The sequence below is a fragment of the Scomber japonicus genome, chromosome 12, assembly GCF_027409825.1.
Source record: "Scomber japonicus isolate fScoJap1 chromosome 12, fScoJap1.pri, whole genome shotgun sequence".
Lineage (NCBI taxonomy): Eukaryota > Metazoa > Chordata > Actinopteri > Scombriformes > Scombridae > Scomber > Scomber japonicus.
Window position 1 is genome coordinate 23,295,133 of NC_070589.1, and position 25,679 is coordinate 23,320,811.

Here is a 25,679-nt window from a genome sequence, read left to right on the forward strand (position 1 = left end):
AGGCAATTGTGTCAGTGGAGCTAGACATTTGTCTATGACACATACTGTAAGCAGACAGAAAACCTACTAGCTTTTTGTTGGGTTATTGAAATTCAAAGCATTGTTGCAGTAGCTGAAGTACAGACTTGTTTATGATTAGAGTCAGACTTTGAAAATGTCAGTTGCAGAAAAATATTCATTTGTTTTTGTGACAGGAATTGTTACCTGATGGTGACAGGGTCAGAAGTAGCTGCTTTATGATGACAAGGCCTAATTGTCATTCCTCCATTATGTCCCAAATAACTGGTTGATGCAGCTAGGGGTGAGTGTGACAAATACGTCTTGTGCAATGTGCAATGTCAATCAGCGGCCACCTCCTGTGTGATGTCTTAGCTGCACTGATAGTCACTTTCTGGTCTCAATTGTGACACTTCTTTCTTGCAGACAGTCTCATTCGTTGTGACAGGTGCTGAGGAGAACATTTTGAAAAAAGGGCTTCTTTACCACTAAAATCACCAGTGTTTTGACAAGACAGCTTTTCCTCTGCTGCCCCAAGCAGAGAGCTCATTTGATTGAACTAGGTCTGCGCCTATGCTTCGACATCTGCACAGGCTTGCTAAACACACATTAACATTTTGACATAAGATCATATCTTAAAAAGAAGGCAGTAAGCCTGTCACAATAATGACATTACCAACATAACATACAATATATGGACATGATACTAGAATAAACATCTATTTTTGGGAAATAATCTTTCTACCTGTTCAGCAGGTTGTTTACAGAAGGTAAGCATTTAGATAGTTTTTGCTCCTGCTGTTAAAATTGTGCATAGCCTAACTGAGCTTACATTTATTGACACCTGCTGTGTTAGTATTAATATTTAGCAGTGGAGCGAAGCCTCTCTGTTGCATCGTAAACTATGGACGCAGCCATTGCTGTCCAAGATGCAGAGCAGGAACAGGGTTTCTGAGATCAAACAGACTGAGCACCGAGTTATTTTCTTCAGCTCAGAGTTGGTTTCAATTGTTTAATGCAGCAGTTTGTGTTGTTTGTTACTCAATATACTTCATGTTTGTGTCACAAAGGTAATTATTTAGTTATTAAATCAAAAAATGTTTGCCTTTTTTGAAGATGAACTACACAACAACTTTATCATCTACACATCACTGTATCAAACGTTATCTAACACTTGAGGTGAATGCAGACGCGCTCAATGTCTTAAGAATAAAAAAGTTCACTGCTCTTTGAAATGGTGTACTTGCATTAATACACTATTATATTATCATGATACCAGTGGCACAAAATGATCTTAAAATGACAATAACATCACAACTGTGATGTGTAGCATTAGCTCATTGTGTCTTTAAAATGGATTGAATAGTACTCAGATTGTATTAAGTTCTGTTCATTCTGTATTTATTATTTCCTTTTCTGTACTCTTATTTGACATTATATATGCTATTCGACATTTGAAATGTATCTATCTACATTTTACGCCCAGCTATAACTAGCCATCAGAGGTCTATTTTGTACTCCTAGTCCTGTACCTTTCATTTAAACCTTAGCCCTGCATGCATTATAGCCATGGGTTTCTCAATGGAAACACAAATCCGCTTTGTCAGTGAGGACATTTCCCTCCTTGCTCAAAACTCATTTCAATTCCATATCATCCCATTACGCCTGCACATTGATTGAAACAGCCTCCATTTTCAGGGGCAGCAGCATTTTTTGTGCTCTTTTTGTACGGTGTGTGTGAAATGTGCAGAGATTCAGGTTGGAGACGTACAGTGGCCACAACAAATATTAAATCTACAATGCTGTAAGCTATTTTCTGAGAATAGTAGAGGACTATGGATTACCGTTGTTGCCCTGTTGCATTATACCGTTCATTTACTTTATGTGATATCACTGAATTACTGAATGATGCTGCTGATATCTTAAATCTAATACAGGTTTTTTCTGTAGGCAGGCATGGTCAGATGGGTTGCTTGTGGACTGCCATTAAAGAAAATTAAAGGTCACCTTACCTTGCTCTTGAGTATGAGGGGATAATTGTGATGCTAAACTGCAGTAAAGAAAATAAAACTGAATGTAGACTTGATTTATGTGGTGCTTGGTTCTGAGAATATAGTCATGTGGCTGATTTATCCCTCCACCACCACCCTTGTTTGCTCAGCGTTCCAATTTCTTCAAATGCCTGGCATAGACTCAACATTTGACTTGATTACTTTATCAGCCACCCTGTCACTTCCTCCAAAGTTATGACTTCTCTTTCAGCAGTCCGGTGCTGCTAAACTCTCCCAGCAGCAAGCAGGACTGGTCTCTCACTATCAATAAGATGTCATATAATGGCATAATAAGTCTTCGCATTCTTGGCTTCTCATACGTGGACCTGAACACGCTCACACTAAAGCTCTGAGAGAGTACGATACTTGTGTGGCTTATTGTATAGAGGGGACACATTCAGCATCAGTATAACATTTGGCTTTTGTTCTTCCTATGGTTTGTTGTTTATTTTCAAGTGCAGGCAATGACTCTTCTTCCTGCAAAACTCTGAGGTCCCTGGCTTGTTTTTGGAAGATGGATGGAGATTCATTTGGTTTCATTATAAAGCCTGACTTATTTATAGCCTGGCTGTGCAGCGCCCGTTGGCCCGCTGTGGCCCTGTAAGGATGCTTGAGGCCGAGGCGTTGATGAAACATTCCTGTGTCCAGGGGCTATTCTCTGAAGAGAGCATTGCTTGTTTAAGGGAGGGCAGCAGGGTGACAATGTAAGAACCACGGGCAAGGCCACTGAAATCTAATTCTGCGAGTCTTGCCTAGCTACAGCATTCTTCTGTTTGAAAGCTTTTCTCTACAAAGAGTCCTGCACTGTGGGGAGCATTGAGCTATGTAATGATACTACATAACTCAACAACATGGCTGAAAGTTAACATGGTGATGTAGAACTGTAAAATGACAATAGCGTCAATACAAATGCCTTTTGATCTAAATTTACACAAAAAAAAGGGAAGGGGAACTTGCCCAGGAAAAACAAAATAAACAAAAAAAAATCCCCACACTTTCATATTTCACTTTCGCTCAGTTCAGAGTTTGTAGTTTCACAGCTCCACTCCCAAACCTTTATCAGGATCTCCCCCTTCAGCCTCGGAGATTACAGCTTCACAACCCTGGAGCAGGGATGCTGTCTGCCTGGTAATTTGATGGCTAATCCCCTGCCTCTTCCCTACAAATCTCTTCCCTGATAAAGGGGTTGCTTCTACATTAGTAAACATGGGAGACTTGGCTGCCTTGGCTGACAGTCAGACAAGAGCACTGGTTGAGAAAAGGGAGAAGTGGGGGGGTAACCAGTTCCCTCTTTATACTTCATAGGAAAGCCCATTTGCCTCTCATGCTGGGAAACTCATCTTAAATGAACATTTATACCGAGGAAATGCATTTAAGTCTTGTGGTAAGGCGATCTAATTTATGTGCGGAGTAGATAATGTATTTTTTTTGCATGTTGGTGAAAGCATGAAAAAAATATCCCCTTGCTAAGTATCTCATGAGGCTACTGCTTTTAATGGTTTGGTGGTGAGCTGCAAAAACAGGGTTATACAGAGAGTTTCTATATAGTCCATTGTCAATGCACATTCATTAGCTTTTTGACCCGAATATGTTATCTTAATGATCACTACACTGCTCCTGTGGCTAGACTCTATGGCTCACTTAAAAGGAATTCACTTCCTCAGATCTCACTTCATAGACTTACACTGGGATGTTTGTACTGACTGTGGTGTCAAGCCATGCTAGATTGTAGGCTGTAGTTCTCGTAAGAGGTTTATTAGGGTTGTTAGCCTGTGCCCCCCAACATAATTTCGACCACCTAGATGGTTGTTCAGACTCAAAACTGATGCCTTGAGCCCAAACATGCTTAAACAAGTTCAACAGGAGCCGGCAAGATAGCTTTTAACCAGTCTATAAAATGACTTCAAGCTTGATGAGTGCAACATTGGCTGTGATGGCTTTTCATTTGCTGACGTGACAGAGGCACTTTAGGCGTCAGGGTGGATCCGTTGGGGTGAATGACGGGTCTTGTCCCTGCATGTCTTTCTGTATGTGTAACGGCCTGGTGTTCAGTCTAATCATTGTCAGGGAATGAGACGACATGTCAGGAAGAATTTAGAGATCTCTGCTTTCGGCGCGTCGCATACCAGTCAAACATCACAACTGTACAAATAGACAGTGATGACAAGATTTGCGTGTTTATGCTTTTTTTTTTTTTTTTGAGTGTGTAATCATGTTTGTAAAATGCAAGCAATACACTTTTGCCTCTTCCCACATGAACTTTAACAACATTTATCTGTGTATATTGTGAGTCAAAAGCTTAGTCATAGCACCAGTACTGATGTTCTGCAGAGTTCTTAATTCATTTTTCAACAGTCAATTGTAATGCTCGAGATGACCTAATTTTTAATTTTACAGATTTTTTTTCATGAATCACACTGATTTATTTTCTGGAGACTTAGATCTCTGGCATCCTCACTTATAATTTCTGCTCTTCTTTCACATAACACTTGATCTAAATACCAGTTTGCTTGATCGGATGTATTTCTGCTGGCATTGAATCACAGGGAAAAGCCCTCGTGGCTTGGATTTTTTTTTTATGAAGTGGATTTTCACGGAACTATTTGATTAGTCAGGAAAATCCTACGACTTGCAGTAAACCCAGAATTTCTCTAAGTGGATGTGTCCAAGAGATCTGTGTGTGTGCCTGCACTGTGTTGTGTGTGTATGTCTTGTTAGCCGAGCTACAGAACAGTGACTCTACACTTGTGGTAATTGATAGTCTGGAGGCTGCCTCAGCTGCAGGTAAATCCTATCTGCAGCTGCACTGCGAGGGGGAAGGTGGGGTAGGGGAGAGAGTATAAATAAGTCTTCCAAGGACTAAGGATTTCAGAATAACTAGAGGGTTGGGGTTGGGGTGGGGGGGGTGGGGGGTTTGGGGGGTGGAAGGAAAAGGAGAGCAGATAGTATAGCTGAAAGATGGGGTTTATGGTGGGAGAAATGTTTAATATGACAGAGGGTGTCTCTTGCAGACAGTTCAAATTTTTTCAAGGCTTAAATGTATATTTAGGCTGCGTTTATCTCGAGAACAGTGTGTAACCTCATGTCATCTCTGTTCTGTAGCCATGGCGTGCCTAGCACACGAAGTTAGCAGCTTAGGTGTAGCTTTTGCCTCTTTTAAGACACTTCCATCAGATTGACAGATTGAAATTCAGTACTATGCTTTCTCCAGGGAGATGTTCTGTAGTGAGATAGCAAGAGAGAGCAAGAAGGAGGAAAGCACACAAGAGATTGGTCACAGTGAGAGATTCATAGGTAGTAATAAGGGCATTGGGAAAGTGCAGGTCGTCGTGTTGTGGCTCCAGCCTGTCAGTATAATGGACCTTGCTAGTCAGCTGGCCATCGATTGCACTGCTCACAACCTCGTCCGCCTGTTGTTCTTCACTCTTCCTGTCTGTCAAGCTGCCACCCAGAGATGGAGGACGAAGCAGAATCTTCTCCCAGACGACAGATACAGTGCCCAGATACTTTCTCATTACCTGAAAGGTGGCCTGAGGTGAGGTGTGGAGGAAGGCTGGTGTGAATCAAAATTTCCGGGCAGAGTAGCTCTGAAAGAAAGCCCCAAGAGTATCAGCCTAATTTAACACAAGCTACATGAGTTCATTCCTACTTGGTTACCATTTTATTAAGTGAGGATGACTTGTGATTTTTTTTTGTGCTGCAACTAATAATCATGTTAATTACCTTTTCATCTGTCAGTTTTTGTTATTTTAATGGATTAACTGTTAAGTTTGTGAAATAGTTTAGTCAAAAAATTGTGAAAAATGTCCATTACAATTCCTCAGAGCTCCGAGGATACGTCAAATCAAGTCAGTTTTATTTATACAGCACATTATCACACATTTGCCTCAAGGGGATTTATGATCTCTACAACATATGACCCTGACCTTTTTAATGAGGGAAAAAATGGCTGAAACCTTTTGGCTTTTAGAATTCATGTTCTAACCAGCCTGCAATCTGAAATCCAGAGATATTCCATTTACAGTGATATCAAACAGAGAAAGCAGCACATCCTCACATTTCGAAGCTGGGACCAACATTTTTAGCTTGATAAATGGCTTAAACCAGTAATTGACTGTTCAAATTGTTGTTGATTAATTTTCTGTTGACCTAACGCCTAATCTGCACTTGAATTGTGTTGGTCATTTGTCTCTGTTAACACTGGTAATACAGTTTGTTGCTCTGCACTTGTAATGAAGGACATCATTTTGGATTAGACTCTCAGTAAGGACAAACATGCAGGATTAGAGGTGAGTGTAAAATCTATCTCTGTACTTTTAGACTCTATAACACAATCATCAGGTTTTAGGCATACTGTACTCTACCTTGAGTGATGGACATGGTTTAAACTCCCTGCCTCTCTTGCCCTTTATCAACTGCCCCTTGCCTATTCTGCGCTCATCTCTTTTACATTTTAAATCCTCAGGCCTCCGGAGAGCAATGGGGATATATGGTTCCATCTGCTCCACCAGACTGGCTCATGGCTCAGGCAGACAGGAAGAGACAGGGAAGGAGACATGGGCAGAGAGGGGAGAGAGGGAGAGAGAGAGAGAGAGAGAGAGAGGGGGGGGCAAAACAGGGGGATGGAGAGAAACAGCGACTGACAGAAAGACAGAACGGCTTATTAGAATCTGCTTCTTTTCACTAGTTAGACAGGGGATGAGAGGATAGCTGTCTGGAATAGAAGACAGGCAAAGACTTGGATTTGGACCTTTGGGATCCTCTTTATTTTTTCCACGTTTGCAATGGCAACCAACCCATGTTGAAGCTGTTTGGTCTTAACTGTTTCATGTAGACCAGGAGTCTCTGTCTTTCTTTGTGTGGCACAGGTTTCTTACTTGATGATAGGCCCCAGAAAAGCATATGTTTGTATGCCTTTTTAATTCCTCTAAACACAATTCACATCAGGGGGTCCTCCTCTATAAATAAAACCTTATGCTTTGTCTCAAACACCAGGTGCTATTTTTAAGTTTCAGCCCCAACCCCCCCACCCACCCCCCACAACACACCAAATGCTTGATTGTACATTAGGTGCTTTTCTTAACCCTCCCTGAGTTAGTGTAACCCTTCCCTCTGTCAACACTGGCTTTATTCTTCTGTACTTTGGACTACACATGATTCTTTACTCTGTCTCTTAAATAATAAAATCATGACGTCAATATATTGTTTTGCACATTGCAACTGTGTCTGAAGCCAAACAACCCATAAACCATTCAGGATATGAAAATTCAAGGGCATTCTGTGTTATAAAGTGTAGTGTAGGTCACAATTGCACGTCAGCAGCTTTGTGTTCAGAAGTTGTAAGTTTTAAGGGGATATAATAGCTGCTGAAAAATGTCTCTAAAGTAGATCTGCATAAAAGGATGTAGTCAGATAAGGAACTGCACAAGTACAAATCTTCCGAGCGGTGCCCATGAGCGAGAGAATGACCACGTTCTTTGACTAATAGCCAATGGTAACAGTCGGGCTAATCCCTTTACATCCAATTTGAATTTTGTCGGTATGAGTAGGCAAAACCTAATTTCTGTAGAAATGTAATAATGTGTGTGCAAAGTAGGGGGAATATGGATTAACTTCTAGAAAAGAGCTACCCAGTGAATGAAATACCTGACAAATCACAGTATTTGATCACATTGATGAAAAAATCCTGCAAATCCAATATTGCCTTAAAGCTCTTCCTCCTTCTTATTGATTTGCATCATTTTATACAAGTCCAGACATTTTAAAAGGATGAAAACCATAGTACAGAGGTTTGTGGCAAACAATTGCCAAAGTTGCTGCGCTGTCACTAAGCACTGAGGCCGCAGCTTCGTTGTCACACAGGCCTCTGGAGGGTCCATGCTGGCTAAAGAGCTTCATTCGCAGCCCGTTACAGTTGCTAATCTGGCCTGACACCAAGCTGATTTACAATACCCCCCTACCCTAAGCACTGACTGGCTAGAGGTAATTGATTTAGAACAGCGGAGACACCTGCAGTATAGTATGAAGCCCTCAAAAGCCCCCTCCCAGCACTCTTATACAAAGAGAGGCAAATTCTCACCTCAGTGCCACCTGTAGAAAATAAACACACTTAAGAAGCGAGAGGTTTCTTTCTATTTTGTGCAACGCTTGTGAGAAAACATGCTTATAAAGGGTGTTTTCAGTTTGTATTGTATTCGATATCCTGCCATGTTCTCTTGATTCTGACCATGCTTAATTTTTATATTTTTCCTCTTTCTGTTAAAATCCACCCATGACGTCTGTGGACTGAGCTGAGCCCAAACAACTGTCTCTGTTTGGCAAGCTATTGATCTATGGAGCTCTGTATTTGCCAGTCTTTCTGCTCACATGCCTTCGTTCTGTTTGTCTTTTACTGGCGGAGACGAGACTTTCTGCCTAGGGGTTGTGTTGGGTTGGGGGGTTGGGGGGTTGGGTGGGGGTTGAAGTCCTCTGCGTGGTGTGAGGGGAGGGGGGGAGTCCGTGCCTTCTGTGCTGCCTGCCTAGTCATTTTATGGCACCATCTGTCCACAAGCAAACCGTCAAGTGGTGACGTCTTAGCCCATCTCTCTAGCTTGACAGTGTGAATTTCCTTTTGATATATATGCACATCTGCTGGTGAGAATGTGTCTCAGTTTATAGTGCCGGTGTAATGTTTGGCCAGAGCACAAAATCATGGTTAATTATGCTGTAATTCATTTGTAGAACTCTCTAAAAAATGTAAACAAACACAAATATTAAATCTTTTTCAGTCTTGGAACTAGGGCAAGGCTAGTGGCTGTACAGTTTGAGTCCTTGAATTGAATACAAAGCGTTGTTATTTTATCATTCTCCATTAGTTTTATTTTGGAACTAGCTTTGAGGAATTACGGGGTGGCCTAAATAATAATACAATTTTATTATTTATATACCACTTTTAAAGACAAAGCTACAAAGTACTTCACACTCAACTGAGATTAAAAAGTGAAAGATAGATGAGCAAAAGGAAGATAAGCAGGAAGGATTTATGAGAAAAATAATCATGCTAATGTTAATGCCCATGATACTTAATAAGAATGTTAAATTAATCCAGTCATTGGAGTGTCAACAAATCAGATGAAATGAATAAAACATAAAAGAGGAAGCAACAGCGGTACATGAAATAAAATAGGAAATTCACACAAAAGTTCTTAAAATAAAATTAATGAAATGAAAAAAAAAAAAAAAAAAGGTCCTACTGTGTATTTTTGTACAGACCTGAATGTGAGTGAAACATATGTTTATGCTGCTTCCCACAGAATGACAGTGTGATTGTGGTGGGGGGCCTTAAATTAATAATAGATTCAGACAGCTGGTTAAGATTGAGTTGAATGCTGACCAGTATTCCTGCTGCAGTGACAACATTGGGATAAAGATACACACTAAGACTATAGAATAGGAATAAATGCATTCGGAAAGTGGGGTTGTCTTCTATTTGGGTTGTAGACAATTCACAGCATCAGATATTCTTGTTGAATGGATATAGTATTGGTGTAAAAGTGACTCAAACGCAGAGTATGGCATTATGGATTGTTTGTAGTTCTAAACTAAAAGTGTTTAACCTTTAGGAGTTTCTGAGGGGCTTGTGTAATGCTTTTACTTAATCTGGTTTTTGCCATGGTAGAAATAAATCAAAGTGAAAATGAGTCCAAAACATCTTCCGACATCTCTACTGAAGACACGGCATATGTCAAGCTGCCAAATACCGCTGTAACAGATGATAAGGAGCTCAAAAAGACTAAGAGGTAGTCTTTTAAATTCTAACTGCCACAGAGTGTGACTGTGCAACTACACTATGATGTAAGTTGTATTAAAAAGAAAAAGAGGGGTCATCTTATAATCAGGGTCGCCTTATATTGGGGTCAATACAGTATTTAGGAACAAATTATTTTGTAACATCTGTGGTTTAAATCATTTTTATGGGCGTTAACATGTCATGGGGTTATATGGGGGTTACCTTCTGCTTAAATGGTTTCGCTAAATAGTGCGATAAGGGAAAAATCAATACATGGCAGCTCTTATGCTGACGTGAAACTGTGGTAAATTAAAACATGGAGAAATTCTGAAGTGAATAGTTAAGGAATATTCCACTGTAATTCAATGAAGTGAAACGGTTTTGTATTCTATAAACATGGCTCCAAAGGTTGGTGATACTTTACAGAAAGCTGTTTCATACACTCGATTGCTCTAGGTATACACAGCATTGCTTTTATTTGATGAATGTCTGTTTTACATTGAGCCTGCGTTTTGATTTATTGCAGGCCCTTTGCCCAGCACTTTGTAGTGCAAGCCATTTTCTCCTTGCTCTGCAGCTCTACGACGCCAATAATCACTCTGCAATAAATTCAAATGGAAGTGGCACTCTGGTATGTCTCTTCTACTCCATGTAATACATATCAGTGTAATACTTATCACCTTTCATTCCCAGATTGATTTGCAGCTGAAAAGATTGGTGTCCCCCCCCCCACCCCCAGAGGTGATTGTAAATTCTCTACTTCAGTGACAATTTATGGAGGCGCTTGAGTTTTTGTTAAATGTTCACTCAACTAGACTAAATGCCAATCGACATTGTATCGTATGGGTGAAGGCAGTATGCGGTGGTTCTGTGGAGAGGCAAGTCAGTATCTGCGTCATGACATCAGGGTGCAGCTTGGTGCATTAAATCCAGACCTCATGCGTCACAGGTTGCCTCACAATGTGTCACAGGCCGTAGTATTGCTATACATCATTTTTAACCATCTCAAATTAATTCACTTCATGGATTTCTCCAAGCAGTCATCCAAGCAGGCAGATGTTTTTCTTGTGATTTATTCAATTTACCTTGTGCCTTTGTAGGTCAGCATACTCACCGTATTATTGCATTAGTATCCGTTGCTCACCCTGGAAGGAAGTGGACTTGTCTCTTATAGTTGTCCTTTAATCTTCATCTTGGCTGTAAAACGTTAGCAATTAACTGGAATCAGCTTGTAAACAGAAGTGCTGTAAAACTTGATAGGTCACAGGACATTACCCTTTGTTAGGTGAATTTCAATGCAGCGCCTTGTCGCAGCCCTGTAAAAAAAAAAAAAAAAAAGACATGCACCATCAAGTCTGAGGATACAGCGAAGCTTTCAGAGTTAGAGTGAAAACCTAATTTGGTTACTTTACACTTTCATTTTACAATACAGGGCTCACCGGCTTGCTGTTATTCTCCTGGGGGTCTTGTGGTGCATGTTCACTACTGAAGTAAAAAAAAAAAAAAAAAAAAAAAAGCACAGACTTGTGAGGAGCCTTCTAGGGCATGGAAAACTAATCAGGGGCCAAAACACTCCTGTCGAAATTCAGCTTGTAACTATGTTTATGGAGCCGTGGCAGACTGCGCCAACACAAACCTCTCCAGTCTGGGTTTATCACCTCCAGAGACGGCCATGATTAGCTCCCCGCACTGCTAGCTATATATCTCAGCTGTCCCACCTCCGCACGCTTAGGATGACCCATTAAATGGAGACGGAGGTAGAAAAATGAACACAAGTAGGAGGGATGAAAACGATGGAAAGCAGAGATGCTACCTGTAGTTAATGTAATAGTAGTGTTTACTCAGCGCTCACTCTGCGCAGCTGTGTCTTACTTTGCCTTGTTTGTAGAGTACCATTGCTGTATGGGTGGCCACTCCCTTACCACACACATGCACACACACACACACAAGGGAGGTTAGGAGGCAGTTATAACTTCAATGACAGGGACCTGATGTGGGTGGCAAACAAGCAAACAGGATAGGTGTGTATTTTTTGCTTTATTCCCCTCCCCCACTGAACTCACTTCAAAAGCTCTTTTGTCCTCGATAGTTTACCGTTTGAGATGTTGACATCCCATTGTTCCTTTGTTAATTAGTTCACCGAACCTCTTAGCCCTCTGTCTGCTACACATACCCTATATGTCATGCTTTGCATTACTGAGAACTCTCCTGACTTGGCTTCAAAGCTACTTCCTAAAAGGAAGCCTGAATGACCTGGCTACTCAATAAGGGTTAGAGTTATTCCTGCCTCAGCATCAATATAATAACCTTGTGGTCTCTTTCATTGTGTCTTGGTGTTTACATAAACTGTTGCCACCTCTGTCTATAGTATACATGCACTTGACAAATTGGACAAGAGACCTTGTGCCGCACCCTAAATTGTGTGTGGCCTGATTGCAGACCTCTGAATCACCACCTACATTTCAAATTTTATTGAGTGATTAAAAAAAAAAAAAGTCTGGAGCTCATTGTGTCATAAACAGTTAATCAGCCTTGGAGGCCTAAAGTTTATTTTCATCTGTAAGTGTCCATGTTGTGAGAGATAATGCACTCCGAAGTGGAGGGACCTCTTTGACTGAACCTTGTCTATTAATATTAGGACATCTTTATCATGCTTAATTAGTTATTAAATCATCTAATAGTGTTTGCACAAAGACTATCTATATTCAACACAGTGTTTGCCACACAATTAGATTTTAATTGTGATGGAAACTGACTTGAGTGTATGAAAGTGTGCTAACTGGAGTTGGACTAGCTTGACACGTGCGAAGCTGTTAGCCATGAGATGTTAGCCAAATTAGCACGTTTTGTTAGGTGTGCTGCAATTAACAAGTTAAGTTTTCATGCATCAGCAGTACAGCAGGTTAACAGCTTTACATGTTGAGCTGCTGTTACTACTACAGCCTCAGAAAAGATAAGTAAACAACAATTATTAAGTTCAATGGTGCTGGGCCTTGAAATATTTTTTTAAAAGTATAGCGTAAATATATGTTGTGGAATACTGATCTATAAAAATGAGTTTAGATCATGAACTGCAGTTTATAACAATATTAATTGAGCTCATCCAATGTTGTGATAAATTAATTTAGCTCTTGAAGTCAGTCTGACTAATCCTGAAGAAGTTGATAATTAATTAGGATTTCTTGTGAAACAATCTAGATAATCATTTTAGTCATAATTATGCAGCGCTAACTCTTCTTGTCTCACACACACTTTACTCTCTTATTCTCACACGTACACACACACAGACACACTCACACACATACAAAGACACACCAGGCCTCAGAATGAAATCATTACCAAAACAGAAGGATACACATACAATCTCACAAGGGCAGACGTCCACCCCTACATGTTCTTTGTGTTTTTCTCTCGCTCTCCCACATAGTCGCAAACAATGTCTTCCTGTGTGCAGAGCCACGTGCTCAGTTTTTTGGATCACGTCGGTGCCCTGTCCCTCTCTTAGTAGCATCACCGCCACACAACACAAATGCACATTGCGAGCGCTGTCCCGTAGTATTTGTGTGCAGCTGGGAGGCACCGAGCTGCACTGGGAAAAAAATAAGTAGCTAAATAAATAAAGAATAAACCTCGCTCTAGGAATTTGTCTCATTGAAGATGAAAAGCATCTGCCTCTCTCTGGCATCTGCTGTGAAAGATATCCCTCCACCGCTAAGGGTTTGGAGCACGGCGAGTAGCCAACTCTATCAGCCTCACTCACTCTCTCTACCCAGCGACATGAACCATTGCAAGGCTGGTGTATGTAAAAATGAGTGTCAAAACACATTTGTCAGTCAAACTTGATATGAGTTACTCTCAATTTGCAAAGCTAAATTGGTGTTTTAACTTAAAATCAAAACAGGGCCTAAATTCCTTCAAGTCACGTGAGATCCAGTTCTTTTGGCACCCTGAGCAGTGTAATGTTATACCTTTTTCTTCTTTAGACTATTACAGTTTAAGACACCAACAATGAGTTTCTTTCTTATTACTAGTGAAGATGAAGACACAGAGGGAAGCTTTATTTCAGAGGTTTCAAATTATCTAAGCTGCTCTTGTGGGTATTTCTTAAATCTCGACATGCAGGGAAGAGTATAATACGGCCTGATACAATCACAGCTTGAACTTTAACTGATGATGGATGATATTAATGGTGCACACTGTTTGGAAATTCCCGAGATGCAAGGTGTGTTGTATCGGAAATTGGTTTAGTAGACATGAAAGCCTTGAGGTGCATTCTTGTAAGTGACAAAGAGTGATGAAGAGCTCGGCGTCAATGATACCTGTCTGAGATTGTCCCCCAGGTGAGCACCGTGACTCACACAGCATTCCTTTACATCGTTTTACTCAGCCATGCCTGTATTTTCCTTCGCCAAGTGACTTGTTCAAAGATGTTAAAGCAGAGGTCAGATGAAGAAAAAGGAACATCTGAAATTTTGCTTTGCTAAGATCTCCGGCCAGCCGAGTGTTTCTCCTGGTCTTGTTTCATAGAGAGGGTGATCGAACAGGTGCTCAGTGTGTGCGTTTCCTTACCGTTTCCACACATTGAATAGCCAAATGAGTAATAAGGGTGCTTAACACCTCCACAGGCTCAAGAATGGAAGATACTGATTTCCTACAAGCTACTGGAGGCATTGTGTTCCTGACAATCAAACTTATTTAGCCAAACTGAACAGACTAAAGCTGACCGGCCACCCAGCAAGCATCAAGATATTCTACATTGTGAGCGCTTCTCTTTCTCCTTTAACTAATTTCAACAATCATTATTGTTTAATCGTCACCATAAACTGGGCAGTGAGACCAAACAGATGAGCTGAAAAAGTTCTCAGTTCAATTCCAACAGGCCTCTTGTTAAAGCTTTGTACAGAATCATTGTCAGAAAGCCCTTGAAGACAAAAGTAGGCTTACTTTAAAACTTCTCAAACTTTTCTCATTTTAGTTCTCTTTTTTTTTCCTGAAGTCCTCTGGAGATAGTGCTTTAATTCCATCAAAAGAGAGATATCTATCCTTACCATATTGTGGTCTGCTTTACAGCGTTATGATTACTCATCACAGATGGCCAAGGGGCAAGAGTGTAGGGATAAGAAATTTTGTTAGTGCAATTTATGGGGATACACAGTTACTTTGTTTGTAATAGAATTAGACATTGAAACTGCAGGCTATAACAAACTTACAGCCATATATCTAAATCTTATCAGTCGGCTTAGTCATTTCCTACACTAAATCTAATTCCTAAAAAGACAAAGAAGCACTCCTTGCGCAGTGTCATTTGAGGTTCCGCCTTTGTTTCTTTGTCTCCACCTACCACTTAAAACGATGGAGCAATGCTTTCTATTTTAGTGCTTGTTTAATTATGGTTAATTTGTGGTACACCTGCTGCTGCTTTGTTGACCAACCCCCCCCCCCCCCCCCCCCCAACCCCCTCGTGGGTGTGTTTTGTGGTAAATGTTTATGTATGCGTACATGTTGTCATTCAATGAGATCATGGCACTTTGTTGATTTGAACCCGTCTGGAAGACACAGTTTCATTTTCTTAATGGTGAACATTAAGTGGGTGGTGGTCCTCAGGGAGTACAGTTTAGGAGGTCCTCTGGGTTTTTAACTGATCCCCATTGTGAGAGGATGACTGTGGAGCTTAATCTTGTGTCCTGACCTCCTCTTTGTTCTTGTTATTTCTTGCTATGATTTCTCTCTGTGGCACTGTACTACATTTGTTCTGTTGTGCTGATGTGGTTTGCGTGTTACATTCGCTTCACTTGTATTTTCGTCTGCCCTGAGCAGGATTTTGTTGTGGGTATTTGGTGCCTTGTTGATCGCAACCAAAGATCTCCAGTGTTGTGTGTTCTTGTTTTCTTACAAGTGTACAAAATTTCTGTCTCCTTTGGCTCTGCTCTGCGACTTGCTTTTGATATTTTCTGCTTTACTGTGTTGTTATGCTCATTCAAATGTATGCAAATATATGGTGAGTTTGAATACTAATGTTTCTGCACTCCTGTTCTGCATGTGTTTGCTCTCCCAGGTGTTAGTCTTTGATCCTGTCAGAGTGGGACGCGTCTAGCAGGGGACTGAGGAGGGAGCAGTGCCAACTTGGAACATGGTGCCTAATACTCACCTGGCAATGCCCCTCTTGCCCAGAGGGGCGTTGCTGTTCCTGCTTCTACTCAACTGCATGGGGATCTCCTCTCTGGCAGACAGTAAGTAACTTCATTCACCTGTCAGGTCTTTAAAAGCTTAATGTGTTAATATTTTAGGTTTTATAAGTATTTTGACAGTAAAAATGTTTAGATCCTCATTGTCTGGTGAAAATTACACACTTTGGAAGTTCTTTGAGAATAATTTTAGTATATTTCCTTATCTAATAATGAAATACAGCCGTTTTGTAGACTCTCCCCATTTAAAAAAGTTAGAAGGGGGGGGGGTGTCACCATCAATGCAGAATGAATATAGGTAATATTGCACTGTATTGTTGTACATTAATTGTGTGGCTATTCACAATGAACAAGCTTTTATCCTGTACAGTCTAGATCTTCATTTAAGACCAAATATACCGTAGATTCTATTTATATTTGGTGTGCTATGTGGATTCCCGCAAACTGATATAGCAGCTTGTCTAATGCATGTCCCACAGTATAGAGGGCTTTAGCATTTGCACTAAAAATAGGCATACAGTGCGTGCAGTGAAGCTCCATCGGCCTTTGTGCCTGGCTGTCAATCTGAATGACAGTTTCGGCTTGAAGAAGCCGAACAGAAAGATGTGTCACTGTCGCTGCGCCTTTGGGTCTTTGGGCCAACCAAGAGGCTCTACCCTGCTGAAGACGAGGTCAGGGACAGAATTAATTCAACACATGACCTCACCTATAGTGCTGTCATAGGGTCACTGTAATTCAATTATGCCCCAACCCCTCCCCCTCCCATTCCCCCACCCAACCTCGCCAACTGGCCTGTCCTTTCATACACAGGTCCAATAGGATTTGTTTTTCTGTACCCTTTGCCTTCTCTCACTCAGCCATGTGTTATCATCTTTGTCTCTTGCGGTGTTGTCTAGATTTTTTTGCACAGTGTCAGTGTGAACTTGACCTTGCAGGAAAGTTTTGCACTCCTGTGTTTTTTTTCTTGTGGTCTTGCATTACTGTCTTTGCTCTGCCTGTAATGTGATCGGGCCAAATCAGGCTGTGACTTGAGCAGTAGTGCTTAAGTGAGACTTCAAAGATGTGCCCCACTGCACTGATTCAGTCCCCAGAGTTTAATACAGGGAAATGTATTTGATTGGTACCCAAAACTACTATGATGTGCTGCTGTGTTCAGCACTTTCATTGGATTCTGTTATAAAATGTATACTAACTACGAATGAAGAATTAAAGAAGAATAACATTTTGTTGACAGAAGTTGTCAGAAATAAATTGACTATTATATGTAAGCCAATGTTTCCTCTATTGGCATAATAGTCTTCCCAATGAACCAAACAAGATCTGCAGAGTTGATAATTTATTTACTGGTTGTAAGCCATGTTCATTTTCATGTTATGTTGTGTACCTTGGCTTCTCTATGCATTGCATTTTAATTGCCACCTATGGGGATGAAAAAAATACACAGAATTGCATGTGCTTTTTTTAGAGACCACCAAGCAAAAAAGGTAATGTCAGGAGCATTGAAGCTGCCAAGATATTATTTAAATGTGCTGAGTCTGTCTGAGTTTCGACCTTTATTATTAATCTGTGTGTATCTGTGTTGCATTTGTGCTGTTTTTATAGTATGCAGATATCCACATGCAAAAGCACATGCCAGATGACCAAAGAGTTTAAATTTTGAGAAACCTTTTGTCATGGTTGAGTCTATAGTATTCTATGCCTTCAGAGCATGTTGCCTACAGTCTCCACTTCCCATTTTTCCAAACAATTCTGAGATATTTAAAGGTACAGACAGACAACTAGACGTAGGATACTTGACAGAAAATAATTGTATTTTAATGTGTTCACTCAGTGACAAATTAGTTAACACATTGGACAGTGTTCAACAGTATCTTTACTTTTGCCACTCTTGTCTTTTTGCTTTCTACCTCTCTGTCTCCATGAGAGCAAGATTGCCCTGGTCTTTAATTTCAGCAATCATGGCATTTACAGATAAAAACACAGAGCCAAGCTTTTTAATTAACAGACAAAGATACTCTGCTGTGACAAGTGTTTTTACTGAAGATACACCCAAACATTGATACATGAATAAGGTACATGAGAAAAGAAGGATCTTCAGCTCAAGAGGCAGATAAAACAAAAAAGAACTCATAAATTGTGGCTCTGGTCCGAGGTTAACCTGTGGTTATAGTTTAATGTAAGCACACATGGGAAAAGGCTTAGACCTGCTATTACACAGACAGTAAAGCAAACAGACATAGAATTAAAATAAGACTGTTGGGGGCAAAAATAACACCTACCACTAATAGCAGGGTTGTGTAAGTTTTGTGCCTGTAATTTGTATGCAACTTAGTTATGTGAACTTGATAGTTCTGGTTTGGATTTCCTGTATTACAAGGCAGACACCAGACAGATATTATGGGTGGGGTGCCTGGCAACTTACTGATTACATGGGTTTATTCTGTCTGTCCTTGTCTTCCCTTTGAAAAAGTTAAGCTGTCAAAGCAACCACAGGTAACGAACATGTGTGAACAGTGTTAGATCGTCCCCTTACATCAATAATACTAAAGGATAGTGCCTTATTCGTTGTAGTTGTTGGTTGGCTACATTTTAAAAGGTTGTTGTCATACTGTTTGTTTGGCATAATGCTTAAGACAGTACAATTCATCATGATTTAGCAGCACAAATATGTACAAGAAATCCACCACCAACATTATCAGTGTTATAGCCCTGTGACATCATTCATCTTATATCGTCATTGAGTAGGCACACAATACAGTGTTATTACTCTGAGTGCTGATCGCAGACGTCCCATCGATCCCCAGGGAGCTCAGCCTAATCAACCAGCTCTCTATACAGCCTCCTTGTACACAATAGGCCACAGGCTCACAAGGTCAGCCTCAAAGTCACACATACCCAGCACTTAAATGTAATGGTTATCTTTTTGTAGTGCTGTCATTGTGAGTTATTTCATTGGCTTTAATAAGCTTTTGATGTATGTGTCTCCTCTCCTCATGTTATAATCTTGGGTGGCGTTTCATGTGAGGTGCGGCAAGATCACTGAAGCCTCTTTTGTATCAAGCCTGCTCTTTTCACTCCCAGTGGCAGGAGGCTGACAATGGCACCATAATTAACTTAATAAGTTTAAAGTGACTTATTATATCAAACAACTGTCTCATTCCACAACCCCATAGTGTCTTGTTTGTGTTCCCCCATGTGTCACCAATAGATTAATGCTGTTTGTTAGTCCTAAATTCAATTTTCTAGCTGCTGTGGTTCTGTAGTCAAATTGCTAGACCACAAAGAGATTTCCAAAGGGGCCGCCATACCAAAATATACACGTTAACAGAAATATCTACAAATACCTTGTATTATAGCATTTCTTATATACTTTAAAGAGTAAACATTTTGGAAAGTGTTTGAAAAAGTGCTTAAACCCACATAACCTGCCATGTATTATATGAACCTATAAGACAAGCTTTGTGGATTGATTTGGCAATTTGTAAAGCTCCTCCAATGGAGTGATGTGATGGATGTGCCAAAGTGGTTTGTAGAGGGGTGGCCAGAAGGGGAGCCGGGTGGCTGGAAATTGGATTGTATTTTTAAGTGTCCATATGGTCACCCAGTTCAAAATCTGACAGGGATAGAAATTGATTCTTTTTTAATTAAAAGTAACCATATCCACCTTGGAGAGCCACTTTGAGAGTAATGCAGTTAGCACACAGCTGTGGCCCCGACACATCATACCGACAGGCACACTGAGCTGAGATGAAGCAAGAGCTAAACAATAGGAAATGTGCTACAAGAAAGCAGCAGGAGGAAATAAATATATGTGTGTAAAAAAACATCAGCAAAATAACGTGTTGGAGAAACGAAATTTAGAGGGTGAAAGAATGAAGGGGAAGTTGTTTTCATAAGCCAGTGCAGCAATGTCAGAATGGAGGGAGGAAAGGGTCTTCAGAGGTTAATGATGTGAGATTAATAGTTTAATTAGGGAGCTCAATAGCAGGGCTATTGAGCTCCCTAATTAGCAGGGCACAAACCCAAACCCTTGGCCCAAACCCTCTGCTGTGTCCCGGATTCAGCAATGCCACAGGACGACAAGGTCCATCAGTGTCCTTTCAGATCAGGGCAAATTTTGTATTCATATTGATGGCTTTATTTACTTGATAGACACATTTAGTCCCTTACCATACCCTCACATATTGTGGATTACTTATATTCTCAATCAATCTTAGGTTACTTTGAGCTCAAACTGTCCAGTATTACCAGATCATTTGAAGAGCAATATTTAAAGTGGCTGTGGATTAAATTTGCACAGAGGCATTATGTGCAAAGTCTTTGCTAATTGACACTCAGATATGTATTTTCACATCCAGGTCATTGATTACACTCTTGAGGTTTGAGAAATTCACGATAGCTGGAATCAAATAAGAAATAATCAAAAAAGATACATTGCTTCACACCCATGTATTGTTTACTTTGTTAAGCATCCTTTAAGGTGCATTTAAAAGCATTTAACTCAACCCAAACAGCCTGTGGACATGGAGCAGCATGGATCTCAAGTGGGAACTATTTCATGGGTAAATGGTCATCCTAGCGTCTCAAAGATGCTAAATTATAAGTGAAGCAACAAAGAGCCTGTAAAGCCAGAATCTCTTAGTTGTTTCATTGTCCCTACAGTAACATAATTTAATTTCCGCTCATGTTTGGCTGGTGGAGAGTTGAATTACTTAAGACCTTAAGGCTGTGTGGGTGAGAAAATGAGAACAATGGTAGGGACTCTTTGTGGTCTCCTAGGGATGGCTAATCTGGGGAGGCAAATTAATGAGGTTAGTGGGGTCGTAAGGGGGTGCATGGTGATGGATGATGAGCTAACCCTAAAATGGGAAGTCTCAAGAAGCTATAGGAACCAGCTCATCAGCTGAGCCACCAACCCAACCCCTCCAGGGAGCACTCAAAACACTTAACATTTTCCCTGCCCTGGTCTACTCATTTTTAGAGTCCAAACCAAGGTGACCATTGGACTTTACCCAGCAGCATTAATAAAGCCCTCCCATCAGTTGCCCTGAATCTCTTTCGTATTCCCACAGCAACTTTGCAGAGTGGTTTGGATTTCCATTACAAAGGCGTCACGCTATATACCCTTACATATTCAAGATACATTCCAAATGTACTTTTCCCTTTTCATATTTTGTTTTGTGAGTGTCCCCAGGTTGACACTGTATTACCCACCCACACATGCCTTCAAATGCAGCACTCAGTCGTCCTTCACAGTTTCAAAATGGAAAAACACTTAGTTTCATGACAGTGAAAATGAGAACATTTCATCAAATGAACTAAATGAACATCGGAGGTGATGTAGCCTCAGGGTTATGCTGATGAGCTTTGCAGTTCAGCCAGCACTTGCAGGCTTGTCTTATCGTTATATACATCATGAAGACCCCATTCATTAGAGACAGGGAGTGAATTTGTATTTTACATTTGCATTGTCCACATAGTGTGCTTTCCTCTATATCAGTTGTTTTCAGATAATGATATAATGAGTCTTCAGCCAGCAAACAATTATGATGGTTTGCTTAGAGGAAAGGAACTATAAAACATATACTGTAGCTTGCTCTCATTTTATAAGCATAGTTTTCATTTAAACAGCATTTAGCATTTTCTTATTCAATAGTGAAACAGAAGTAGCTATATAACAAAGGAATTGTCTTTCTGTGTCTTGTCTTTATCTGGTTAAAACCTTCCCTTAAGGAATCAGGTGCATTGAAAGAAGCCACAGGTAGTGAGTCATCTTTGACTAGATCTAGGTTCGCCGCCAGTTTAAATACCACAGGTAACATAAAACCTTAGGCTGCCAATTGTGTGATACTAAGAACACCTACATCATCACCATCAAAAAGTACACAATGAAGCATTTATCCTTGCATGTTTTTCAAACAGTTGTTTTAAATGCCCACTCCAGGCATCGGTCACCAAAGCACATTGTGTTTTTTTCCCCCTCCAAATGTCATATACTGACTGACAGAAGAGAAGAGAGGGAGTGTGGACTTGAGAGATGTCTCCCTGGATCATAATCGGCTTGAGAAGATGAAAGCCATTATATTAATGTTGCTCATACTGGGAAGAGAGGAGTGAACGATAATTGCACTTAGAGTTCTTGTTCTTCTTTGTCTTGAATAATTCACTGAAGACTGGAAGGCCTGATAGAAAGCCCGTTTCTCATGGTCCACTGGAGTATTGTTAGTTTGATGTTTTCCTTTTCGCTTTCTCTTCCATAAGTTTAGACATTTTGTCTACAGTATCTCAGCGGGATGACTCACATTGCTCTTGTGATAAAGCTTACGAAGTTCCATCAGTGTTCGGCCACTACACTATTATTTTAAAAAAAAGTTTCTTTGGTTATTGTGTTACACAAGTGAATTCAGGGAGAACTGACTGTAAATGAGTGTGAGTGGGTGGTGCGAGGAAACTGGACCATCCAGCAAACAGAGATTTTAGCATCCTAGTTGGATTTGGATCCTTGTACCAAGGGAAATATTTCCAATACAGCCACTGAAAGACATTTCAGTGAAATAACCTGAACTGAAATCATCCTTACTGTCTTACATCCACCTTTGGCTTTGGCCAGCAGGGGCTGTGTATTGGTAACCCTGCTTCATATCAACCAGACCTACAATTCAGCCTCATAAATTAGAACACCTGCTATGTACTTATATGTGTCATTTAGGGAAAACCCCATAATGTTCTTTGGTGTTCAGCAGTAAAACAGAAGTGCAGATAGAAAACATGATGTTTATTGGTTTAAACAAACAGCCTGAAGAGCAGTTGACTTTATCGGGGTAAATAACTTGCAGGGAAGGCAGCTTTATATGGAATTAATTGCAAACAAGTTGCCTGCTAATGGCCTGAAAAGGCCTTAATGGAAGTGTTCCATTAAAACAAGCAGTGCTGATGCCATCAGACAAATTTCCACTAAGTGTTGCCTCATGAAAATGATAACTTGCTAATCCATTATTAATAAGAATTAATGGTTTGGTTTTCTCTCTGCCGCGTGCATATCGATCCCTGATACTCTACACTCCAGAGTAGCTCTCATTGCGTACTCTGGCATGCTTGGGAATACACTAATTGTTAGCCACACAAGTGCCATTTACGCGACACTCCCTGCTGTCTCTGCATTTATTACAATCGTTGCTCTGAGGCCCCTGACAAGGAAAAAGAGAAAAGTGTATAGTTGCTAGGAAAAAGTACCACAATTATGTGTTGACTGTGTGTGGAAAAAATGTATAAATATACATGTTACATAACCTACTATAAGCTCACATCTGCTCTTGTCCTAAAAAAACCCATATTCATCAGTTTATTCATCAAACCCATTTCCTTGTGTTGTTCCAGTCAGTAACTGTGTAGTGTACAGTAACAGGTGTTCCTGATCACCAAAGGAACCCAGAGTCTGGGAACTCCATACCTTTCATCTCTCTGATGACCTCAGACCTCACAAATACTGCTGTAGGCATTAGGTTAACTGAGAGAAGCTGTTTAATCCCCCACACACAGAGCAATCAGCAGCTTATTAGACTCTAGGCTCCCTCAATGCTGTCAAAACCAGGGATCTCTACTGATCTGTCAATAGCCTGCCCTCAGGGTCAAATTAAAATTTCAAGTCGACGAAGCAGACAAGCATCTTTGTGTTTTTAAGTGAGAAAAACACCTGCTTTGAGTACATACTTACTACATTAGTAAATGCTAAATACTGTAACATCTTCTTATAATTACTACTAGATCAAGCTCACACTTTGTATATATAGGTTTTGAACATAAAGGGTTAAAATTGTCTGCATTAATTTAAGTAATAACCCAGTGATTCATTGGATAATTAGGTTAATTTCTGACAGGATGTGGTACAATACAAGAAAGACCTTATTTGTTGACACAATTGAGGGTGTGTATTGCTTTTTGCTTTGATGAATTATTTATTCCATTCATTAGTTATAACATGAAAGCCTTTTTGTTCTACTTTTTTTATGATGAGCAATTTATTTGTTGAGCATTGGCATGGTATACAAATATCGATCTTCTTGATATTTTAGCATATAAGAAATGGTCATACTATAATAATGTCAGACCAGTGAATGGAATATTATCAATGAAAAGCATATCAAAGATAACTAATCAAGAGAAACCACAGCAAAAGCAGCAGAAAAAAGCAGTTGTGTAAACTAACAGTAATGATTGCAGGAAAAATAATGAATATGACCACAAATGATGTTTCTGCCAGTGGAAATCAATGCTTGTCATCTTCTCTAAGATCTATTTATATGATCTTTTTTTAACAAAGGTGTTTACTTTGTGTGCCAGCCTGTAGGAGAGTCTTTCATAAGAGGTAACTCTACCGACGAACTGGTACCATGCATTTCCACTGGCGGACCCCTACATATTTTGGCTTCCACTCCATTTTATAACCTAAGTTTGATGTTTTGACACCTTTGTCAACTTTCAAAGTCTTTAGGGTGGCCCTTCATATTGGGCCGGTGACATGCAGTTCACTATAAAGAAAACATGGTGAGGGCATTATTTTTGTTAAGATGTGTCTTTGATTAAATGAAAGAGGCTGTTCAAGCAACTATTGCAACTCACTTCACTCTAACCAACTGACTCACTGAAGTTAAATCATAGATGTAAACCAACTTCCTCAAACTAAATTGTCATAAATCAGACATGATCATCATCAATCCCAAGTACCTTACCAAAACCACTTACAACTTCTCCCTCGTCATCAACAACTTCTCCCTCCAAACATCAGATTAGCAAAAGGTTTCAGAGTAGTATATTATATAAGTCACCCACCATCTTAATACCACAATATAACCAAACCTTCCATAGAAATGAGGGACTTGGGGTCCTCAAATCTCTTCTCCTTCACAAAAGTTGTAATGTATAGTACAGCAGGGTATCTTAACTTGAATGGGCCTTTAATTTGATGGAGCAACTTTGTGTATTCACGTAATCTGCCGAAGGGCCACCACCTCCAAAGAAAAGTCTTGAAAGATTCGGACAAGGTTGCCGTTTCAGCAAATCTCTCTCTATATGCCGCCAGTTAAGAAACCAAGCAATAAGGATCTTCTGAAGCTGGCTAGCCCCCTCTGAACTGGTGAGATACTGCAACAATGATCATTCACCAGACCAGACACAAAGTCTAATCCAAGCATGGCTGGGATAAGCCCAGATAGGAATGATTCAGGATCCCTACCCTCACATTTTTCCCCGGGAATGTCGGCTTGGAATTGTTAGCTGTGCCTTGATCTGTCCTGTAGGTGGCTAGTGGAGTTTCTTTTAAGGTCTTTGGCTCATCCTCCAGAAAGTCTAACCTGCTTTCTGCATTTCAAGACAAGTAATAGCTTCAGAAAGTTTATTGATCTCTTTATCTCACCAAGGTTAAGTTTTTGTTCAGTGGCCATTTGGTTCAGGAGTACATAGATACTAACAAACTCCTTGGGTATGCTACTGATTCGTTTCCAGTTGTTCCAGCAAGCTCAGTGTCCTTAATACGCAGTAATTTGAATGATTGTCCTATTCAGATATGTTTATCTTGTTTGATGATGACTAAGATAACCCAGTTTAGGTGTTTACATGATAGTTACAACAATTAGAACATGCATTAGTCTGGTTATTTTGAGCAATGGTAATTATGAGTAT

The 25,679-nt window shown here is 40.2% G+C and overlaps 1 protein-coding gene across 2 annotated transcripts in view; it reads left to right on the plus strand.

Annotated features, from left to right (window-relative positions):
• The window catches only part of LOC128369548 (receptor-type tyrosine-protein phosphatase F), a 181,655-nt gene that overhangs the window by 48,828 nt on the left and 107,148 nt on the right, over positions 1 to 25,679 (plus strand). For both annotated transcript variants that reach the window (XM_053330624.1, XM_053330623.1), the window contains exon 2: positions 15,872 to 16,046. In XM_053330624.1, coding sequence (XP_053186599.1) covers positions 15,947 to 16,046 — 100 coding nt within the window. In that variant the 5' untranslated portion in view covers positions 15,872 to 15,946. The remainder of the gene's footprint in view (positions 1 to 15,871; positions 16,047 to 25,679) is intronic.